General features: G+C 56.3%; 1 protein-coding gene across 2 annotated transcripts in view; it reads left to right on the plus strand.

Annotated features, from left to right (window-relative positions):
• The first annotated feature begins 143 nt into the window (after positions 1-143).
• Positions 144-17,399, plus strand: part of PAX7 (paired box 7) — a 108,756-nt gene continuing 91,500 nt past the window's right edge. Inside the window, exons 1-4 of one of the 2 annotated variants that reach the window (XM_034672292.1) lie at positions 144-228; positions 2,789-3,024; positions 3,602-3,731; positions 4,636-4,770. In XM_034672292.1, coding sequence (XP_034528183.1) covers positions 144-228; positions 2,789-3,024; positions 3,602-3,731; positions 4,636-4,770 — 586 coding nt within the window. The remainder of the gene's footprint in view (positions 229-2,788; positions 3,025-3,601; positions 3,732-4,635; positions 4,771-17,399) is intronic. The other variant, XM_011234318.3, reaches the window with a different exon arrangement.

The raw sequence follows: 17,399 nt of genomic DNA on the forward strand, positions 1-17,399 counted from the left end.
GCGTGTGTGGAGGGGAGGAGGGGGAAGAGGTTAAAAAAAGAGAAGTGGAAGAAGGAGGAAAGAAAGAGATCGCAGCAGGGGTAAAGGGAGCGGACGGGAAGCGATTTTTGCCGACTCTGGATTCGTCCCCGGCGTGCGCAAGAATGGCGGCCCTTCCCGGCACCGTACCGAGGATGATGCGTCCGGCTCCCGGGCAGAACTATCCCCGCACGGGATTCCCTCTGGAAGGTAAGAGCGTCTGGGCTCGCCGCGCCTCCGCCGGGAACCCGAGGTCTTGGAGAGGCAGCGATCTCCAGGGGTGGTGGCGGCGCCAGCGGCAGCGGCGCGGGAGGGCAGAGGGTCCCCTTCTCTTCTGGGGACCGAGTCCGGGCGCTGGACCCCTGGAAGTTTCCGGGGCCGACACTTGTCCGTTTTTGCGCGGCTTTCAGTGACCGGCGGCCGGGGCTTCACAGGTCGCGCGGGCTCTGGCCTTCCCCCGCAGGGCGGAACTCCCGGCAGATTTCGGCCCCTAGTAAATTTCAAGTCCTGGCGAATTTCAGTTCGTTTCCACTATTTTCAGATACTTTCCTCCCGGTTACTTTCTCAGCTCTCTGCGTTGGCCGGCTACAGCGCTTTCTACTCTCGTTTGGAACTGTTCTTTTTTCACTCCGGGTATGGTCCTCCAATCCCTTTTATTTCGAAATACCCAGCAATGTTAGTGATAGTTTATATATCTAAACTAGGAAGGCTATCGGCTTCTTCCAAAGCACCAGACAGAAACTCCTGCCTTTTGGTTTGGAAACAAACTAATTTGGAATAATAAATAGTAACTATTTCCCACCCCCCCAAAACTTTTCACCTGCGCTTCAGAACTCTGCAACTCTCCTGGGAGAGACGGTGAGCGGGCACCGCGGTGTCCAGACAAGGGGAAAATTGTGAATTCTGTAATGTGCCCTCCGTCAATACCCAGCACCGGGGTGAGCAGAGAGGACTGGCAGTGGACGGGTTCCCGGCTGGAGGAAAGGGTGGGAGCGTGCTGCCAAGACCCTTTCCTGCGTGTTTCTTTTGTTTTCTTTTTAAACTAATGGAAGGCCTTCAACCTGTCAACCGAGGGATCACTGGGTTTCTGGGAGTGGGAGCCCAGGGTGTCATACAGAAGTGGTGAGAGATAGGTGCCACTTTCATTTTTTAATTACTCTTCTTGTAATTGTATGAGCCCCTTGTGCGTGAGGAAGGGGAAAGGAGGCGGGGAGGGGATGGACAGGCAGGCAGCCTGCGATCTGGGGAGGGAGGGGTCCCTCTGGCAGCGAGTCGGCGCGGGTCCCTGAATTAGACGGAGGCGAAGAGAGTGGCTCCGTGATCAAGTGCGCGCAAGCAACCACGCAGGCGGGAGAGCGCACAAGCCCGGGGATTTGCCGTAGCACTCTCCTGTAGCGAATGCAAGTAAAACAGGCGGCCGAGGACGCGAGCGGATTAGAACAATATTTGCCCAACATGACGGAGAATACTGAGGAGAGCCGAGCGCCGGTCGCTAAAGAGGCTCTTGAATATAAAGTTGGGCGCTCGAGAGCTCTCTAGCGCTAATGGCATATCCCGCCACGGAGACCGAGTGACTCTGACTTGGCGACGCACGATTTCTGATTAAATCCGAGGGTGGCTTCAGACACCTACTTTTACAAAGAGAGGTGGGGGGACCGGGAGCGCGAGGGAGGAGGCGGTAGGAATGGCTGGGCAGCCGAGCCCCTTCTCGCCTCCTCCCTTCCAATTATACTGGCAGCTCCCTCCACTCCGGCGTCTGTGAAATCGTTCTAATCTGCCAGATCTCCGCAGCCGCCTGGTCCCCAAATTGGGGGGATGGAGGCCGGATTAGTGCACCCGGTGTCCCCCAACCTTCTGTGAGGAAATTGTGTAGACTTTGCATTAAGGCTTCCGAGGAGCTCTCCCCTCCCCAGCATACAGCAGGAGTGCCTGTCTCCCTGGTTCCCAAAGTCACCCACACTGGGAGACGCTGGCCCATCTGTGTACCACCCTCAGGAGCCTGCAGGGACAGACCTTGGATTCCTGAAGCCAAATAGGTATTTGATAGGGGAGCTCGCTGACAGCAGAGCATCTCCTCCAAATCGCCCCAAAACGAAATTAGAACTTTGAGAGGGGTTGGAAGCAAGGAAAGTCCCTCAAGGGACAGCCAGGTGACCCCAGAGGCAGCAACCAACAGCATCGTGTCACCAGTCCCTAGGCTGTTCAATTCTAAGTAGGACAGGTTTGCTGCCCAGGCCAGGGCTGTGAATACTGGTAATTCAGCAGCCTCTTCTGGCTGCCCCCAAAATGGATCAGTCTTGACCACTTAGGGCATGAAACTGACCAGAAGGGCCACATCTCACCCAAGGCAGACAGACCTGCGGCCCAAACTGCATCCTAGGGGACCGAGCCACTGGTCCCACAGACTCCCAAGACTCCATCAGCCTCTTGGCTCTGCCCTCTCCCTCCTGTTCTCCAGAAGCATCAGATCCCTCTCGAGTTTGTCCTCATTCCCCATAGTGTGACCATAAGAATGGGGGCACACAGCATCTGGGGGACTGTAACAGCCAGCTGTGCCTCCTCTCTCCATCCTTCCGGGACCCTCTCTCAGCTTTCTGACAGTTTTTTCCTGACCACTGAACTGCCGCAGCTCCAAATGTGGGGAACTCGCAGACCCTTTTTCAGGGGTCTTGGGGCTCAAACAAAACTGGAGTCAAGGGGGGAGCTCACTGTCTCTTCCCCATCCTCACCCAGTGCCTCTCTCCTTCCTCACCTCCCCTCCCTTCTCCAGTGTCCACGCCACTTGGCCAAGGCCGAGTCAATCAGCTTGGGGGGGTCTTCATCAACGGGCGACCGCTGCCTAACCACATCCGCCACAAGATAGTGGAGATGGCCCACCATGGCATCCGGCCCTGTGTCATCTCCCGCCAGCTGCGTGTCTCCCACGGCTGTGTCTCCAAGATTCTCTGCCGCTACCAGGAGACTGGGTCCATCCGGCCTGGGGCCATTGGCGGCAGCAAGCCCAGAGTGAGTGTCTTTGCTGCAGAGCTGGCAGTCGGCATTCCCACGGCTGGGGGATCCTGGCTGTGGCCCCTCTCACTACCCTGTGTCATCCAGTACCACTGGGGTGTCTATATGCTTCCTATGGAAAGTACAGGGGGCGAGTGTCCTCACCCCCAGATGTCCCGCTCATTATTTGGATTTCTAGGGGATAGGATAACTGAGGTTGCCCGGGACTTTGAGGCCAATGAATCACCCCTGGACTGCCCCTACATCTGCCCCGACCCCCAGCATCATCCCAGACCAGGGGACATCCCCCCTCAGTCTTGCCTGAAATAGTGAGCGGGGTGGTGGGGGGATCACAAGAACCCTAATTAGTTCTGTCTTATTACCCATCACTACCCTAAGCACCCAGCTGCCTTCCTGGGAGCCAGGCACAGGTTTTGTAAAAGGTTAAAGCCAATCTCAGAAGGGGGGGCGAGGGGAGGACATGGGAACCAGAGCCACCAGCCTGGCCTGGGGCTCTTGGGATTTGGATATTAAAAGTGTCTCCCTCCCTCCACCCCATCTTTCCACTCCTGCTCTCCCACCTCCACTTCTGAAGCAGGTGGCGACTCCGGATGTGGAGAAAAAGATAGAGGAATACAAGAGGGAGAATCCCGGCATGTTCAGCTGGGAGATCCGGGACAGGCTGCTGAAGGACGGACACTGTGACCGCAGCACGGTGCCCTCAGGTGAGAAGGCAGCGGAGCCGGCAGGGCACAGTCTGGCTCAGGCTCGGCTGTGCGGGGAGGAGGCAGGACAGACAGAAGGTGAGGAAAGGTGGGGAGCTCCAGGGAAAGTTGGGAGGAAAGTGAGCCGGAGTGCAGAGTTGGGGCAAAGGAGGGAATCAAAACCGAAAGGAAGATGGAGGAAGGGAAGAAGGAAAGAAAAGAGAAAGTTAGGAGAGACAGAGAGGAGAAGGAAGAAAGAGAAGAGGAACGAGGGACAGAAGGAGAGAAGAAAGGAGGCACAGAAGGGGCAAAAAGTTATCCTGTAAGGCTGGGTGATAACAGGAGCTCCCTTGGCGTGTTCTCAGAGAAGTGGCCTAGAGAGATGGGTCCGTCCTAGGAGGGCTGATTTCCGTGGGCTCCCTGGACCCCTTTCCCCAAGTCACTCTTTCTGTTCTGTTAGTGCCACCAGCCAGCCGTGGAGGCCGTCTACCACGCTGCCTGTGAGACAGAAAGTGGCCTGGGGTGGACGTGCACGTGTGCACATGTGCGGGGGCATCCAGGCATGCAGGGCAGGGACACACACCTGAGTGGAGAGGTGGCAGCCAAAGGGGCTGGAGGGCCTCTGGCAAGGTCCTGGGGAAGCAGGTGTGGGTGTGAGTGAGGGCATCCGGGGGATGTGACCATGTTAGGCACAAGTGTGTGCAAGGAGTGCGCCACCAAGAGCGTGCCCCACGTGAGTCAGCTTCCCTAGGCTGCGACAGTACTCAGAGGTAGATGCTTAAATGGGGGGAAGGTGGCAGTGGGTGGGAATCCCCTTGCAGTGGGTTGCGGGGAGGGACTGCCTGGCTTTCTCCCAGGGGCCCAGGTCGCCAGGATCCGCTTCCCCAACAACTTATACTTGCTCTTTTGCCTTTGAATTTCTGAGGTTTAGTGAGTTCGATTAGCCGCGTGCTCAGAATCAAGTTCGGGAAGAAAGAGGAGGAGGATGAAGCAGACAAGAAGGAGGACGACAGCGAGAAGAAAGCCAAGCACAGCATCGATGGCATCCTGGGCGACAAAGGTAGGGAACCTCGGGTGGGGGGGGGTTCCACCGCCGAACCCGGCTTCCCGGCGCCCACGGGAGTGCGGGCCAGTGGTTCGCTTCCGCCGCCCAAGTTTAGCAACAGCACTTTAGCGGGAGGACCCGCAGACCCCGGGGCAGCCAGGAGTCCCTCGGGGCTTGCGGAGAGCGCCCCCCTCAGTGCGCCCCGGACTAGGGCAGAGTGCGGAGCCGGGGCGCAGACGGCCCGGGCATCCCCGGGGAGCCGGTTGCGGGTTGGTGCACTGCGCGCCGCTGAGTGCGCAAGGCCGCGCGCAGGGCCTGGCGGAGCACTCCGGGGCGTGTGCCCTGAGGGGCAGGCGTTTTGGCGGCTTGTCCCGGTGTGAATCTATTATTTATAGGACGCTTGGACAAGGGGGCGGGGGGCGAGGAAGGAGGAGCCGGCCTGCGGCTCCCTAAATGAATTTGTTAACCAGACCCGCACACGCTCTCTAAACGGTCCCTTGAAACCCTGCCTGACAGTTGACTGACCGCTGCAATCAATAAAAATTAGCGAGGGCCGCCGCCTAACCCTCAGCCCCGCGTTGCCAGGGCCGGAAGAGACAGTGCCGGGTGGGTGTGGAAGGGTGGGTGCACCAGTCAGGCGCTTGCCTCTGGCGGGGCCAGTCGTTGAGGCCAAGTTCCCCTCGGCCCAGGATCGGAGGATCTCAGGCGGGGAGAAAGCTTCTGACTGCACCCACACTCTCCTCTCTTGCAGCCCGGCTGCCTGCCGGCTGGAGTCTGAGCCTTACGCCCCGCTTTTTCTCGTGGTCGGCTAGGGAAGGTGTTTATCTTTCAAGCGCCTGCACACCCCGGAAAGGGGAGTGTGCTTTTGTTTATAGACGGGGAAGTTTTGGGAGAAGGGGAAAGTCTTCCTCACTACCCCCTCCCCTTGAAGTTCTCTTTGAGACTTGGTAAGTGTGCCTTAAGTGGGGGGTGGGGGGCGAGAAACAGAAATAGAAGGCCCTGAGTCACAAAGACTGGCTGGGGAAAAGAAGCGAGCCCACAAAGGGGCATGCCAGGAGGCAGCAGAGACAGGAAAGACAGTGGTCACGCAAACCTGCAAAGCAGAAGCTTTGGAAAAAGTGGGGGAGTGCCCCAAACTGGAGACTTGTAAAGAGCACATTTTGCTTGAATTTCTTTCCAGAGGGGTCTCAAGGTACCCCCTCTCCTTGCCTCCCGTGAACTCCTAGCTCAGGTCTCTCTCTCCATTTGTCAGTAGTCTCCCCCAACCTTGAAGATGAACTTCACAGACAAAGCCCGCTTCCAAAGACAACACCCAGGGAGGCCCAGCCCCCACGGGCCTGGTGGAGGGGGAAAGTGGGAGGAGGGGTAGAGGCAGCTCCTTTGAGAGAGCAGCCCAGAGCTGGGGAAGGGGCGGGCTATTGACATTCAGGGCCCCAAGTGGAGCCCAGTCCCGCCAGGGACAAAAGGGCGAGGGAAGAAAGGGACGGAGCTGCGCCTGGTACCCCGCTGTGCCGGGCCTGCCTCGGAGCCCTCGGGTCTGCAGTGGGAAGCAGCCCCGTGCTGCTCAGGAGCCCCTGGCTTGGCGGAGGCAGCCCAGAGCCCTGGGGACCCCTGTGGGGGGACCCACTCCTGACTTCAGTTTGTATCAGAAAGAGATTTGGTTGGACTTCTTTTTTGTGGGGTGGGGCACATTGAACTTGAAATGATCTTTGCTGGCGAAATACCACACAGCAGACACCGTTTCTGAGAAGTACCGGGGAGAGGCAGAAGGAGGTTTGATTTTGTTTGGAGAGACTTTAGGGGGTGTGTGTGTGGGGGGGTGTACGCCGGGGGTTTGTCCAGCTCAGTCTGTGAGGAAGCAAAACAGATAGTCTCTTCTGAGAAAGAAGGAAAGGAGAGGAAGGGGATAGAAAGCATGTACTTCGGGGATCCCTTTGGCTCCAGGGAGTTCGGGTGCTTCTGGCGTCGGTCAGGGCTTACAAAACCAGCTCACAGGCAGCTTCGCTGGAGAGAGGATTTCCCTGCAGCAGAACCAGGAAGCTCCAAATCTCCAAGGGGTTAGGAGGAGCCTGGTGCTTCCAGACGGGGAGGCAGAGAGCCCGGGAGCGGAGTCTGGAGAAGAGCTGCAGAAACGAAATGGAATCCGTGGGTCTGGGATCCAGAGAGCCTGGCAGGTTTTGAGTGACAGTGGGCACGTCGGGCGCTGGGACTGTGGGCTGGATGGCTGTGTAAGCGCGTGCGACTCCGTGTGGCTGTTTGCCCGTGGGTCTTTGGATCACTATACCGTGGGTCGTATTCTCTGCAAGTGGGGTTCTGCGTGGGTGTGCAGGGTGATTGTACGTGGGTGTGAACGGGCAGAATGACAGTGAGGATGAGGGAGGGCTGTCCTGTCCCTCCGGGGGACAAAACATTATCAGCCCCCAGAGCACCTGGGCCAGGAGGCAGGCATCCCGGTGAACCACCCAGCTGGAACCTCTCCTCTCTCTCCCAGGCCCCAGCCGTCAGCTTCATGGCCAAGTTAAAGGTGAAAAGACCTCCTAACCTCCACCCAAGTCGGCCAGGTGGGGAGAGGCAGAGATGCCTCAAAGGGCAGAGCAGGGGGAGGGGTGCACACCCACAAACTTTGTTTTGGTTTCTCGCTCTTGACAAATGCTTTCTCCGGGGGTTGCCCCTCTCATGGCAGGGAGCCTTCCAAGAAGGGGTTTAAGAGCTCTCCTCTTTAAGCGCTAAAGAGAGATCCCTCCCTGAGTCCGTTTTTCCCTATCGTCCGCTTGGCATTTAATAATGTTAAGACTTATTAGAGCTGGTAATGAAAACTGGGACTGCTGAATAGGAAACTGTGTTGCAGAAGGGTGTTATAGCTCCCAGGCATGGTAAGAAACTATTTATCCGCAATCAGTCCTCACTCTCAGAGTTTGAAGCACAAACGTTAAGTTGAAGGGTTTTAAAGCAGATTAAATTGAGCTTTTATTTCTGTGCACTTTCATCTCTGAACAGCTCACTCCTGCTCCCCTTGGGCTGATATTCATGAGGCTTTCCATATTTTTTTTTTTTTGCTCTTATCTTTGTTAAGACTGAGTTATTAGGATTGTTGGTTGTGAGAATTTCAGACTGCGGCGGATAGGGGCTCCAGCCCTGCTCTGCTCACCTGGAGAGGGAAATGGACTGTTCCTTGCCCTCATCCACTTGGACTCTCTTCTCCTCACCCTTTCTCGGTGGATCAGGGGAGACACAGCCAGAGACCCAACCGGGAAAGGATCTGAGGACAGATGGGAAAGAAAAAGATTTTCCTAGCTTGAGCCCAGGGAGACACTGGTGGGAAATTTGATAGGGGTTTGCAAAAAGTCAAACCATTTCTCTGTGGGAGCTAAGGGGAGGCAGTGTGAAGAAATAAAAAAAAAAAAAAGCAGTAACAACAGCAATAAACAATAACACCAAAGCCTCATGCAGCTGACAACGTACAAACTTAGGCTGAAACTGACCAGATCAGACATGGGGCTGCACCTGGGCCTCTAGGGTACAACGCCGAAAGAGGTCACAATTAATATGAAATAAGGGGGGGTCCATGAGATTTAAAAGAAGAAGAGCATGGATTTCTCCCAGGGGGGAAAGTGCCATTGTCAAAGTCCATCCGAGAATTTGCCGACCTCTTCGGTATGAAGGACCATCTGGGGTGGGGGCCGAAGGTGGTGTGTGTGAGGCAGATACGTGTTTCTTTGCATTTTTCCTTCATTTATTTTTAAAGCAGCAAACTTACAGGTGTGGAGTGGGAGATGACGGAGAAGGCTTGGAGAGGAGGGGAGCGCCCGAAGTGTCGGTTTTAGACACTTGTAAAAGGAGGTGGGAAACAATTTAATTTGGCAGCGCGGCTAGCTGCTGATGCGGTTTTCGGTCGTTTGCTACACTGGAGGAAGCTGTTTTGATTGTGTGTACAAGGACCTGCCAAATTTAATTAGGCTCCGGGGGAGCGCATGAATAGGGGAAGGGGGGCACGGCTCCCTTCAGCCCACACCGTTTTTTTTTTTTTCCCCCGGCTTCACACCTGGAAGGGGCATTGTTTACCGGAGAGGCGAGAGCTGCAGAGGGAAGGGGAGGAGACGCAGAGGGAGAGGGGCCTGGGAAGAGGGAGCGAGGGAGGGGATGAAGATAGTCCATTTATCAAGAAACAATCTGCATTGATTTAAACCAACAAGTTCCCTCCTCTGTAAATGTGTGTTTAGAGAAAGGTAATTGACACTCCACCAAATCAAAGGATTACCCCGGGTTGGCAATCTAATCAAACAGAGTCCAGGCGGGATTTGAGGCTGTTCAGAGTGGGATCAGCTTCGCATAATGGGGGCTCGGAGGAAGATGGGAGGGTGTCAGGCAATTCCCCGGCTTTAGGCTGCGCTCAGTAGTGGATATTCAGTGAGACCAGAGGGAGAGAGGGAGGGGGCGAGGGCTCCGCCGCGCCCCGGCGGTGGGGGGATGGGGTGAGCGGAGAGGGGGCGAGCCCACACTGGGCCGACAAGACTCCCCCTTTCTTCCCTCCATCCCCCCAACCGAAGAAGAGAGAGGGGAAGGAGGGAGCTGAGACTAACGAACAACAACAATGAGATAAGTATTACAAAGGCAAACACTGGCGCTCGCGCGCTCGCTCGCAGCCCCGGAACCCGCGGTAAATAAACAAAGTCGGCAAACTGTTTGCCAGATAAACTCGTGCCTAAATTGAGCGTGACGGGCAAGGAGAGTAGAGACAGAAGGAGATAAGGTTGGAGGGGGAATGAACGAACATAATCTAATAGAAGACATTTAGCAAACAAACTTGAAACAAGGGAGAACAGGCGAGCGGAGGATAATTATCCGCCCCAGAGATCGAGGGAAGACTTTGGAGGGCTGGGGGTGCAGTCAGGGGCCAGGAGCCGCGGAAGAGCTGCGTGTTGCGGTGGGGGGTGCCTTTGGGACTCCACGGGGAGCCCGGAGAGGGTCCCCAGGGCCTGCCGGGGAAGGGCTGGGCTCCCAGATTGAGGTTCCCGCTCAGCTCCAGTTTCCCGAACGCGTTTCTAAACGGGGTGGGGTCCCCTGCCGCGAAGGCGTGCGGGTTTTATGTTCACCTCGGGGCACGCACCGCCACACACTGGCTGTTTCCAGGCGTTTGTACCTAAAAGACTCGTGTGCGCGGCACAGCCGTGAAAGGAATTAGATATTTACCAGTTTGAAATAAGCCTGGCTAAGAAGAAGAGGGAGAGAGAGAGAGGGACATTGAAAAGATGAGGCTGGGGGAAGACTTCAAACGAATTCATCATTTGGAATGGTGGAGGGGAGATTTACCAGACAGTATTGGGAAGTTATTTAGATATTAATAACACATTTTCCTGAGGCGCGACCACGGCAACCATCTGTGCTGCTCTCGGAGCTATTTGGCTGGGTGAAATATGGGCGTCTCAAATGTTGGGAAGAGATAAGGCAATCAGGCTAACCCTGGTCCTAAGACGGCATCGCGGCGTTAAACCCGGATTAACCTCCCCCCACCCCCGCCGCCCCCTCCCCTTTCACAGCTTTCCAAATTTTTCAGTGGAATTTACATGGAAGGATTTAAAAGCACATATAACAGTAGCCTTAAAGCAGTAAGGTGATTATTTGGGTTTTTTTTTTTAAAGAATATCTTTCTGAAAATGATAGTTGTCACATACTCCATTTTATATAAATATTATATAAAAACATATATATTTTTTTACATAGGGAGAGAGGGCTGAGCAAATGAGATTTCCTTCCAGGTTGCCTCTTGGGAGTTCCCATTTGCCATCATGGGCAAAGTTGATGAGGGCTTCTTTCCTAATGGGCATCTATGGAAACACGAAATGTACAAGGTCCCTGGCTCTGGCCTGGGCAGTTCTCCTAAAGCCAGACAGAACTCACACTCACAGAAGAGACTTAGAAGTGCCTGGTGAGGGGAAGCCTTCCTACAGTTAAGAGCATCGAAGAGAAACCCCACAGGGGAGATGCTCCAGCGGCTTTGGGGCCTTGAAGGCCATGACTAAGATGGGGGGGCACATTCCAGGAATTCCAGAAAAATAGCTCTTCTCCCTCTCCCATCCCAGACTAATGAGGTAATTAGAAAACCCAGTTGGGGATGGGGATAAGAGCGGATTGGAAGGTTGGGTTGCCCCCCTCAGTTTTTGCTGTCCTGTGCCTTCCTTCTTTTTCCCCCTCCCCCCCAACTCTGGCTGAAAGAGGAAAAGGTGGAAGTGGGGTCAGCGCTTTCTGACCTGCTCTGGAGCAATTGGCCCCGGCTGGGGTCGGGCAGGGGGAGGGAGGGAACTTGCCTTCCCAAATCGAATCAAGGCAGAACGGTGACCTAAGGGGGAAACTTCGCCATTAGTAGATAGATCTCTCCAAAACTTCAAACAAAGTGGGGTGGGGGTGGGGGGAACAGAGTGGTGAAGCAGGGTAGGCAGAGGCCAGGGAGAGAAGTCCAGAGAGAGAGCGCAGAGGGGACCGGGAGCCCGTGAAGGGGAGGGGCCTGGAGGAGGAAGAGAAAGGGTCGAGGGCAAAGGGGAGGTGGGGGCCAAAGGAAGGGGTGTAGGGAAGGGGATCCCAAAGGGGGGTCGGCTGCACTTGGAACCTCAGCCCCAGGGGAGAAGAAAGGCTTCCCCACATTGCAGCTTCAGGAGGGATGAGGGGAAGTGTGTGCGCCCAAGTCATGCTACGAGGAGGCCCCGGGGGGGGGGGGCATTCCCGGGTGCCTGGGGCGCTCATGCCTGGCACTCTGGTGGGCAGCTGAGTGAGGGTGGGTTTGGAGGTGCTGCAGAGCTCTGCAAGCTTGCTGAGGAAAGATCCGGCCGTTTCCCTGAGACTGCGTGTCAGCTAATGGTCCAAGATCTGGTCGCGGGGGCCCTCGTTGGGCGCTGGGCCTGAGCCCAGGTTGAGACCAAGGGAGGGATGGCAGAGACCGGAGAGATGCAGAGCCACAGAGGTGGCACGAGAGTCAGAAAGGAGGAGACCGGCAATGGGGGGAGAGAGGGAGAACTCTGCGCGCTGGAACATTGAAGAGTGAGAAAGAGCGCGGGCCTGAAAGAAAGTGCCTAGAGCGGTTGAGGACGCTGAGAAACGCGGAGGGACTGAGAGGGGCGCGGAGTAGCAGAAAGAAAGACAAAAGGACGCAGAGTCACCGAAAGGCCGGCCTGGGACAGGCAGATCAGGAGAAACCGCGGGACCTGGAGACAGCCCGCGGGAGAGCGCGGGCGGAGAAGGCGAGCGCGCAAAGCCGGGCAGCGGCGGGAGGCGGGCGAGCCGCTGTCGTCCTTTTGATCCTCGGCGGCTTCCCCTTATCAGAAGCGCTTTCAGTGACACTGGCACAAAGGCAGTTCATCATATTACAGCGCGGCCCGGCGGCTCGCTGCGATCCCGCCGCTTAATTAGAGGCGAGCAAGGCGGGCCGGCGGAGCGGGAGGGAGCCCGACCCCGAGGCGGGGGGCCTGAGCTCCGCGCTCAACCCGGGGCGCTGGGAAGGGGCCGGCCGGAGAGCCTGGCCCGGTTGGGACTAGGAACAAGGAGAGAGGGGGGCGGGCGGGGAACCCTTATTCAGGGCGTTGCTAAATAAACAGGCCTGTCGGGGTTTCACTGCCTGGAGAGCGGGGCTCGCTGCCTTCCGGGTTTTAGCAGCAGCCCCTCTAAGTTCTCAGCTTTGGGAAGGGATGGCGTGCAGTCCAGCGTCCGCACTCCCTGGCTTCCCACACTGCAGAATGGAGGGTGAGTAAAGGCGAGGCTGCAACCCTGGAGAGCTGAAGGTTTTGTGCTGCTCTAGGCCCAGTTCCCATCCACAGGTTCCTAGCAGCTGCGAGTCCCATTCCCTCCTCCTAAGGCTTGCCTTGTCTCCATCTGAAGCCAGCTGTGCTAGGCAGGAGGCATCCGGAGGGGCAGAGTGCATTGTGATGGGCTCGGGAAGGAAGGGTTCTAGTGTCTTTCCTGCCCCCAACTCATGAGCAACGTCATCCTGGACAACTTGCTCAATTTCCTTGGGTCTCAGTTTTCTCCCATGAAAGCCAGAGAACTGGACTGAGTCAAAGATTCTTGTTCTTTGGGGGGACCCTAGACCCCTTGGAGAATTGGATTGAATGGAGAAAAAAAACTGGCCAACCACACAAGTCCATACAGACAGAATTTGCCGACAATATAAAGGGGTCTCTGGGCCTCTAGAGGCCACACCCCCTTAGGAACCTCCTATTTGCAAGTTTCCTGGTAACTCCAACATTCTTGGGGGAGCCGCTCATCCCCAAGGGGGGGCCCAGGAGCTCAGGATGAGGAGATAGAACTGGGGAGAGGGGAGAGTTTGAGGCTGAAATCCTGCCCTCTATCTGGCCCTTGCTGCTTCTTCCCCTTTCCAAAACAGAGGCAGCAGAGCCCCCCCCCATTCATTTGTTGGAAGCGCCTTTTCTGAGAATGAAATGAATACAAATTGAATACAAATGCTGTGATCTCCTTTTGTCTGTCCCACCAAAAAAAAAAAAAAGGAAGAAAAAGAAATTTGTTTCAAAGAGTGAGTTTCTTCAGTCTGTGAAATTTTGTTGAGCACCTACTATGTGCCAGGCATTGTGTTAGGTGCCCAGGAGGACCTGAGACATCAGGAAGGTCCCTGCCTTCAGAGAGTTTTGAGCCGGGTGGTTGAGACAGAAAATAACCAAGCCCACGATGAACAGGCCTGCGCAGTACATATGTGTCTGCGTGCGTTCACCTGGATCTCTGTGTGCGCCTGCCCCCTTGCCAGGCTGCCTGTGTGTTTTGGTGTTTGTGAGTGTTGCCTGTGTGTGATTGTGCAGGTCCGGGTGTGTGTGCAACAGGATACGTCTGGGGGCAGAGCCGGATTTGGCAGGCAGCTCCCAACCCCGCTTCGGGAGTCACAGGCATCCGACAGGGCCTGGAAGCACCCTGGGTTCGAGCTGAGAGGAGGAGGAAGGAGTGGCCAGGCCTCTGGGCTCCCGAGCCTCTCCCCTTCACTGTGCTCTTTGTCTGCCGCCCGCAAAGAGATCAAACTGACCCCAGGACGGGACAGAAAAAGGGGTGGGGCGTCGGCCCAACAAGTAGCTTGGAAAACTCCACCCTGAACTTTTCTGGGGTCTTTTCCATGGGACCCAGACCCAGCAGAGCCCCATTCGAGGGGGTAGCTGCCTTTCCCTAGGACCCTCCCCCGGTTGCCAGCCTTTGTGGGGTAACAGGTGGAGAGGGTCCACTCCTGGTTCGAATTACAGTTGTGGGTCTCTACGCAACTTGGGAAAGATGAAAAGAAGGCAACATTCGGGGAAGTTTTGTGGGATGCCCTGTGTTGGGGTAGCGTGTTGTGTACACTTTTGCGTGGAGATCGTGTATCTGGAATCAAGCCCTTCGGTTCCCCAGAAACCTGCCTGCCCTGTAGTCCGCGCTGGATTTATCTGAGCTGCACAAAAATCAGATTCAGAGATCGCCTCCAGAGCAAGAACTTTGGGGTTGGTAGGGGTCGGGGAGGGGGGAGGTTCTAAGGAACCCTCTAGAACTCTCTCATTCCCAGTGGAAGCCTGCAGAAGAGGGCTTCTTTCTCCTGCACTCTCTTGTAAGGCGAGAACCAGCTCCCACTGTTGGTCCAGTGGCAGAAGGAGGAACCTGGAACTTTCCAGCCCGCCTTTGCGCGAGCCGCTCCCACCCCGTCCACCCCCTGAACCCATGCTCCTCATCCTTGCAATTTTTTCTCCTTACGTGGACTTCCTGAGCTCAGGTTCACACTATTCTTCGGAGAATCAAAAGTCCGGTAGAGAAAACGAAATTCCAATGTAGGCGTGTGGGAGAAAGGGTGCAGCTAGGAGACGCCCCTCTGCTTTCTTTTGCTGCTTCTTTCCCCCTCCCCCCAGTCTATACCCCTTCCTCTATTACGGTCCCTCCAGCTGGCAGCAAATGCCTGCCCTCTCCCATCTTTGGTGATAGGGGAAGATTCTGAATTATCGCACTGGCGCTTCTGGGATTGATTGGAGGTGCTGGGAGTGAACCCTAAGAAAAGAGGCTCTGGAACTTTGTTTAATAAAGGGGTGTGGACAACTTTCCTCTCTCCGGAGTCGAATTGTGCTCAGGTTGGGACTTGCAGGCGAGGGAAGCTGGCGGCGGAGGGCTTCATCCCCGGGGTTCTGCTGGGTCAGCTGCCCCCGGCGGGCGGCCCGCGGAGGAGTGGGGTGCGGGGTTAGAGGAGCTGGGCCGCGCCAGAGGGAGTCAGTGGCTTTCTTGGAGGGGGGGGCAGGGGGAAAGGAGAAAGTCATGGCCGGTGAGACTGGTGTATCTGTCGCTGAGCAGCGTGGCAGTGGCTTGGGCACGAGGCTCTGGCTCTCAGCTGTTCTCCTCTGTGAACCTGGGGAGCTGGTCCAGTGTGGCCACCTGCGGGTGTGTGATGGGGACACCTGGTGGGCAGAGGCCATTCCCCTGAGATGCTCTAGGAAAGGTGCTTGAGTTAGGGGTGCTGGGCAGAAGGGGGATGAAGGAGACAGAGGAGCCCTCTCCCCAGCCTGAAAGATCTGGGCAACTTTGAATGAGGTGCCCCTGGAGTCTCAGTGATCCCACAAAACCGTCCCACCGATGATGATACCTGCAAAGTGCCTGGGGAAGTGTCTTACATAAGCTGGGGGCACATTAGGAGGCTGGATAAATAGTATTCTCCAATCCCTTCCACCTCCTCTTCTCCTCCAAGGCCACTCCCCTGTGACTTGAGAAGTAAGAGGCTGTAAATCTACAAGTAATCAGCACATTTGGGCTGGGGTGGGGTGGGGGGCAGGTCCTGAGCTGGGCGCAAATGAACGGCGTCCCTCCTGATCTAAAAGAAATAAGTGGGTCCTGCGGGCGGCTCCTCATTGAACAGAAGGCCAGGGGAAGAAGGCAGAAACAGAGCCAGTTCTGGGGACCCAACAGACACTGTTAGATATGTGGAGGGTCATTCCTCCCCGGGTGGGGACGGTCAGGGTGAGCCCTATCTGGTGATTGAAGGAGATGGCAGAAACCTCCTCCAGGTGTACAGGAGGCTGGAGAGGGTATGGGACACCAAGGAGAGCTGCTCCCCATTCCGTTGAAATAGAAGTTAGGTCTAGGCACTGGCTGGAAAGACTTGAAGTGCTTTGAAGGCATTTTGGCTCTTCATCCATTCATCCACAGCTGTCTCATAAGCCCAGCTTCCTGCAGCCTGCTCTCCTCTAACCCCGCACCCCACTCCTCCGTGGGCCTGGGTGTGGGGGGGGGCGGGTTTCATACCCCTAGAGCCCAGGTGCTGGGCACCTCCGGGCTGAGTTAAGAAGTTGGGACTTGCTCCAAATGTGGTAGGGAGCCAACAAGAGACTTCAGCAAGCGAGTGATGGACTAATCAGAGAAGGGACTGGAGGGTGTGGGGAGGCCCGCTAGGAGGTGAGTGCTGCGAGGGGAGCAGGAGAAAGGTACAGAGGGGGTGGAGAGCAGAGGGTGGGTGGAGAGATGTTGAGGAGAGGTCCCCAGGCCTGAGATGGAGGAGAGGCAGGGAGGAGGCACTGTTCCCAGTCCCTCCCTCCCCCTTTACTAGATGCCTTGGCGTGCTGAGCCTGTGGCTGGCTCCTGGGACAGCTAGCCTGACCCTGGAATCAGAGGACTCCAGGCCGAGATCCCAAAGGGTGAGGCAGAGTTGAACAGGCCTTAGAACTCATCTGGTCATTTTACAGATGGAAAAGCTGAGGTCCAGCAAGTGTGGCACGAGTGAGCCCAGAGGAGGGAAAGGTAATTCTGGTTTGGTTTGCTGGCAGTTACGTCCATAGAGGAACAAAATACGCTGGTTGAAGTCTTGCTTCCAGGAGCTCAGGAAGCCTGGGGTGAGGGCGTGGGAAGTCTGGCGATTGTCCATCCCTGNGTGGACTTCCTGAGCTCAGGTTCACACTATTCTTCGGAGAATCAAAAGTCCGGTAGAGAAAACGAAATTCCAATGTAGGCGTGTGGGAGAAAGGGTGCAGCTAGGAGACGCCCCTCTGCTTTCTTTTGCTGCTTCTTTCCCCCTCCCCCCAGTCTATACCCCTTCCTCTATTACGGTCCCTCCAGCTGGCAGCAAATGCCTGCCCTCTCCCATCTTTGGTGATAGGGGAAGATTCTGAATTATCGCACTGGCGCTTCTGGGATTGATTGGAGGTGCTGGGAGTGAACCCTAAGAAAAGAGGCTCTGGAACTTTGTTTAATAAAGGGGTGTGGACAACTTTCCTCTCTCCGGAGTCGAATTGTGCTCAGGTTGGGACTTTCCCTTCAATGGGCTATACAGGTGACGCGACAAAGCGTGGCTGGTGCTCTCAGAACTGTGCCCCAGGGACCATTAGCGCTGGAAAGACGCCTTCGCCGCCCCGTGCTAAAAAGCAAACAAGCCAACAAACAAAAACACCTTTCCCCCTTCTGGCTGCGCGGTGGGTTTGAATGCTGGGAACTCAACTTCTGCCGAGGAGCTCCTCCTCAGTGACTTCCGGGGCCCGAGCCTCAGTTTCCCCGTCGGATTAGTGGGGATAACAGCCCCTCCCCACCTCCTGAGGCAGGAGGAAATAAGGGCCGGGAAGGCTCCTTGGAAACTGGTCAGCGGGTCCCAGGAGGGGGAGAGGGAGGCTCCAGGAGGTTCTCCTCCCCCCCCCAACCCCGGGCCGCGCACCCCCCCTCCC

Source organism: Ailuropoda melanoleuca, chromosome 11 (assembly GCF_002007445.2).
Source record: "Ailuropoda melanoleuca isolate Jingjing chromosome 11, ASM200744v2, whole genome shotgun sequence".
Lineage (NCBI taxonomy): Eukaryota > Metazoa > Chordata > Mammalia > Carnivora > Ursidae > Ailuropoda > Ailuropoda melanoleuca.